Raw genomic sequence first — 6,000 nt, forward strand, 5'->3', positions numbered from 1 at the left:
TACAGCACCAACAGAATTATCTGCCAAAACATCTCTAAGTTTATAATCTCAACTGTTGAAAAATTTCTTCAGGGACTAAAGCCAGTTTCCAGTTTGGAAACAGAAGGCTTGGTGGACTGTATCTATCTATAGACAGTTTGTTTGAAGAACGTTAATTCCAATTTATTGTATAATTGGAATATATAATTGGTAGATTGCAACAACTGACTGTGGGCACCTCTGTCAATATTAAAGCCCCAGAGCCTCACTGCTTAGTGAGCTTTTTGGAGTAGCCATTATTTAATACTTTAGAAAGAGAACAAGAAAGAAAGGACCTTGATCAATGGTTTCCAATGGTTCACTTGGTTTGAAAATAAATCTTATGATTACAATAGACATTTTACCAGATGGCTGCCACTTGGCATTTGAATGAGAATACTGCCCTTGCTTTCCCAGAGAGTCACTCAGGAGTCCCAACCTACTTCCTGCACCATTACGTTCTTGTCTTTTTCACATTGCTTTCTTTTTTTTCTTTTCACAAAATGAAAAGTAAAAGGTGAAGGTGAGAAGTGATCAGAAAAATCACAGAGGTACTTAAGTACTGTTGATAAATGAAGCAGGGCATTTTCAAAGGTCCCCAAGAAGGGCCTGAGTTACTGTGATTTTCAAAGTACACATTCCAAAACAAGGAAAGGAACTCACCTCGCCTAGCTGATCAGACTCAGAGAAAACACCAGAAAAAAGATTCACGATGTCCACACCAATCCCCTCCAACGCCCCTCCTTTTCATTTTTATGATGGTAAAATAACACATGTAGCAAAACAGTCACCATTTTGTGCAGCAACCACCACACTGGTTTCTAAACCTTTCATCTCCCTTTTAACAAAAAGAGTACCGCTTAAGTAATACTTTCCTGCTCCCCTCTTCCACCTGCCCCAGGGAACCACTAATGAACTTGGGATGACACTGGCTTTGGGGAACAAACTGGAAAGAAACTGAAGTTAGTTAAGGTATTTTAAAAAATTATTAAAGACTTTACCCAGTCACCTTGCTCTAATATTCACTTTTTGCCCTGGCAACTGTAAACTTGGACCAAGTTATGCCTCATTTAATTAGCTAAATACGAATTAGCATTTAATTAGACAGCTTTAGGTAATGAGTATTTCATTATTGTATCCTGGTGGTAATGCTGCCAAGTCCCTGATCCCACCCGTATACAACCATATCCAGCCTAATGAACCATTTAAGGTTTACTCTCTACAATGGGCAGTCCTAGATTCTACCTAATTCATTTGTTTCCTACATAGTTTCAAGTTTACAAGAGAAGAAATGTGGTCAATCTGTTCTTGAATCTCCTGAGAATATCCCAATCATGACTAAATTTTAAATTAATATTACTTCTAAATCATTTGAGCCACTCATTAGGAATTTAGGCCTCGTGTGGCACTGTAGAATAAGCACTGAACCACTTTGTTGTTTGTTGTGAAGTGCTGTTGAGTTGGTTCCGACCCATAGCGACCTTGTATAGGGTTTCCAAGGAGACGCTGCTAAGCTTGAACCGCCAACTTTGCAGTTCAAACAGCTTTGTAGTTTGGCACATTAAGCCACAGCGCCACACCAGGACTTCCCGAGTATAGTAGGGTTTAACTACTTACAAAATGTTTGTGAAGTACCCTGGGCTATGTAAGACTTTAAAGTCCACACAGTCATTAGTTTTCAAAGTAGTATGAAAACTTGAATTCATGGATGTCAGGATCAGGGAAGGCCAACTGATATTCATCCTCCAATTCTGGTATGTAGATTCAACCAGAAACAATAATTTTTCAGTAAAGAAAAGTCTGCAGAACTTTCCAAATAGTGAGGAAAAGGCCATGGATAGTTTACTGTTCTCCTTTAGAAAAAAAATGAAGAGAAAATGAAAGTACCTTTTAAATTACACAGCAATACACATGTCTTTCTAGCTGGTAGCACTGAGCACCTACTACGAGTCAGGCGTTGTGTGAACTGTTTTCCACGCATTTGAATCTTACATGAGGCCCACATGGTACATACTATTTCTGTTTCCAAGTTAGACACCAGGAAAGTAATAGCCGTAGAAAGATAAGCAATTTGCCCAAGATCACACATGAAAGAATTGCTACCTGAATTCTGGCCAGCTAACTTCCAAGTCTACATCCAACTAGAAAATGATGCAATATATATATATATATATATGTCAATATTTCAAGTGACAATTTCAACAGGAGCTAAATATACAAAGAAAACATATCACTTTTATAAATAAAATAAAAGAGACTAAACAAAATCCACCAATTCCTTCTGAAAACTTGTTACTCTTGAAAGTAATTAAAACCAATAAACAAACCTCGGTCCTCTTTGCTATGGGTCTGACTATTCAATTGAGGAAAGTTATCTGAGGCCTTTAAAAAAGATGCTTCACTTCCTCTGTGCATTTTCTGAAAATCTCCTATGCAGAAGACGCAGCTCTAGAAACTGAGAATACAGGGGTGAGCAAGAGAGATGAGGCTCCTCCCTGGAGGACCACAGTAATCAACTGGGAAGACGGAGTCTCAGAGCAAGGGAAAGCAAGTTAAGCAAAACCGGAAACCAGCTAATTGGCTCTCGGTTTCAGCAGGATCAATCTGACTGCAGAGTGAACAGTAGCTCAGAGCAGCAGAAGGTGGAGTGAGGCTGGGAATTACAACTGTAATCCAGGTGACCGATGATGATAGAGCTGGGCTGGGGTTACAGACATGGAAAAGAAGAACAGATGTGGAACGGACCAGACGTCACAGGTGGCTGAGTGGGAAGGGGGCTCTGAAGTAATTTCAAACTGTAGAAGACTCTTATTTTCATTAAACCAGTCATCCAATAAGGATGAGAAACTCACTGCTTTGAAACTGTACCTAACACATATTCAAGGAGCCCAGATAGAATAGTGGATTGCAAGCAGGGCTGCTAACAGCAAGGTCAACAGTTCCAATGAATCTACCAGTCATTCCGTGGGAGAAAGATGAGGCTTTCTACTCCCGCAATGATTTACAGTCTCATAAACCCTATCCAGGATGTCTATGAGACTGAATCGACTGGATGGCACACAGCTCCTCCCCTCACCTCCCACCACCATCATATCTTCATTAGAACCTGGGATCCAGCCATATCTCACCTGGTTACCAATCAGCAATAGGTGCTCTCCTAGGAGAAAATCTTTCAGCATATCTTCCATCACCTTCATGTGCTAGAGAAAAAGGAACTACAAGTTAGCAGTGTTTTGTACAAATTATAAAAATGTCATCATGGAAGAAGTTATTGATAGTTAATATGGTTTTTGAAACACCAACAAAATTAACGTTATGATTATAAGGAAGTTCATATAAACAAATATAAACCACTGACACTGCAAATTTGAAAGAATCTGCCTAAGCAAGACAAATTTTAAATGAAAGATTTTATTTGACTATTAAAAAGTTAAGCAGGATAAATTTGTTGTTGTTGTTAAGTCCCGTCGAGTCAGTTCCAACCCATAGCAATCTTATATAGTGTTTCTGATGAGCAGCTGGTGAGCTTGAGCCACTGACCTTGTGGTTTAAACTGACCTTTCAGTCCAGTGCATTAACCCACAGTGCCAAACAGGATAAATAGCACAGAAATAATTTTCGTTTGCTTGTATCCAAGTAATCTTGACAATTGTTGTGTCAAGCACTTAATCTTGACAATTAATAATAATTAAAAAAGTGATTTTGAAGTTTATTCTTTTTTGTGGGTGTTTAGAATTTTTCCCAGTAAATCCAAGTTTGAAAAACGTATTTAAAATCATTAACAGTATAAAAGAAAATAGTGCTCCCATTACAGAAATCTTCTTTACCCACAGGATAAACACAAGTTTTGTTCACTTTGAATAGAAGCTGGGATCCAAGTATCTAGGGTTAAGATCATTCATCAGTTGCCAAACCGCATTTAGACCTGTTCTTCAATTATATTGTTATTGCGTCCTGTAGTGTCAGTTCTGACTCACAGCAACTGTGTATAAGGGTTTGGAGGCTGTAAATCTTTATGGCAGCAGGAAGCCTCATTTAAACACGTAACAGCCCAACCCATAACCAACTATGCAGTCAGACCTCCATAGGAGTCAAAGAGAGTTTTCTTTTTCCCTTAAAGCATGATTAAAATGAGTACATAGCATTAAAAAAAAAATTTTTTTTACAAGATTGACTTAACCAAACTCATATGTTGCAGTTGTTAAGTGCTGTCAAGACAACATATGCAAAACTTGACTAAGTATTATCTCCTCAATTTCATGTTTTATTCTGTACCTCTTATCCCAATGAATGGCATCATTTTTCTACCACCTGTCCAAACTTCTGGTGGACTACTAGCCTTAAGGTCAGCACTTCGAACCCACCAACCACTCCGAGGGAGAAAGATGAGGCAATCTACACCTATAAGGAATTACAGTCTCCTAAACCCTCTATAGGGTCACTATGAGTCAGAATCAAATAGATGGCCGTGGGACTGGTTTTTTGTTGTTTTTTGCCAGAATCCCTGTTGGCCTTCTCCTCCTGCTCACATCACTCCACCCTTAGTAAGATTCAGTTAAACACTATGTCTTCGCCAAAATGTCTAGTGCATCTATCCTTGTATTTCTATCCCCATAGCTTTCAGTTTTTTACCATCTCCAACCTCCATTTTTGTATTTGGCTTCTGAAACTTCAGTCTCTTCATGAGCCCACACACTCTCTACATTAGGATTCTCTGTGTCCTTGAGGACAAATATCACACGTTACCCTACTCGCTCTATTGTCAACCTCACCTCCTACTGTCCTTCTCCTTCTCTGTGTTCCATTGTGTCTGGGGTACAATATACAATGATCATCTGTTCTTGCTGGGGTTTCCCACCAGACTATGTGCTTCTGGAAGGAGAGTTACTCTCTTCCATCTTGTACAAAGTTACACTGACTATACACATCATAAGTCATTCTGCAATGTCTGCTCTCACAGCCCACTGACCCTGCCTGTATAACTTCATCTGGACAACTGCAGCATGTCCTAACTAGCCTGTTTGTCTTCCACCTCAGGGACACTGTTCAAGAGGAGACACAAAATGAGTGAACTCTGAAGTTTGCTTCCTATCTTTCAATGGTGTCCTCACTTTTCCAGAACAAAGTCAAATTCCTCATTTAGCAAGACCCAAATGATATGGCCCTTTCCTAACTTGCCATTTGTCCTGTCAACACTCTCCTCTTTGTAGCCTCAGTTCTGTGCCAGAGAAAATTCATTATATACTAGCTTTAAAAAAAAAAAAAAAGTTGCTGTTAAGTTGCCTCTAACTCATGGTGACCTCATGTATGTCAGAGTAGAACTGATTTTCTCTGGTTAATTGTTCAGAAGTAGATCACCAGGCCTTTCTTCTGAGGAGCCTATGGGTGGACTTGAACCGCCAACATTTTAGTTAGTAGCTGTGTGCATTAACCATTTGCACTATCCAGGGGCTATGGTTCAAACCTACCAGGTACTCCCAGGAAGAAAGATGAGGAGACAATCTGCTTCTGCTAAAACTTACGGCCTTGGAAGCCCTATGGCGTAGTTCTACACTATCCTATCGGGTCAATATAGAATTGGAATCCACTTATGGTAGCAGCTTTGGTTTAGATTGAAAAGAAGCCCTGATGGCATAATGATTAAGTGCTCGGCTGCTAACAGAAACGTTGATGGTTCAAACCTACCAACCATCCCATGGGAGAAAACTCTTGAAGATCTGACCCTGTACAGATTTATAGCCTAGGAAACCCTACGGTTCCACTCTGTCCTATATGGCCACTCTGAGTCAGAATTGAATTGATGGCATGCAAAAATAATACCATATAATACAGAGTAGACACTGGAGAGGGAGAGAAAGGAATAGACAGAAACACCACACTAGAAAGCTTGTAAGTCCGTCTTCTGCCTATGACTGATTGGAATACCTAAAATGGGGCTACAACGTACCCAGTGAATGAGGCTTCCTGCAGAGCCTCTGCAAT

The 6,000-nt window shown here is 39.7% G+C and overlaps 1 protein-coding gene across 1 annotated transcript in view; it reads right to left on the reverse strand.

Moving 5' to 3' along the window:
- Positions 1–6,000, reverse strand: part of VWA8 (von Willebrand factor A domain containing 8) — a 518,389-nt gene that overhangs the window by 262,858 nt on the left and 249,531 nt on the right. The window contains exon 20 of the mRNA XM_006837608.1: positions 3,147–3,218. Within this exon, the coding sequence (XP_006837671.1) occupies positions 3,147–3,218 (72 nt within the window). The remainder of the gene's footprint in view (positions 1–3,146; positions 3,219–6,000) is intronic.

Source organism: Chrysochloris asiatica, unplaced genomic scaffold (assembly GCF_000296735.1).
Source record: "Chrysochloris asiatica unplaced genomic scaffold, ChrAsi1.0 scaffold00022, whole genome shotgun sequence".
NCBI classification, from domain to species: Eukaryota; Metazoa; Chordata; class Mammalia; order Afrosoricida; family Chrysochloridae; genus Chrysochloris; species Chrysochloris asiatica.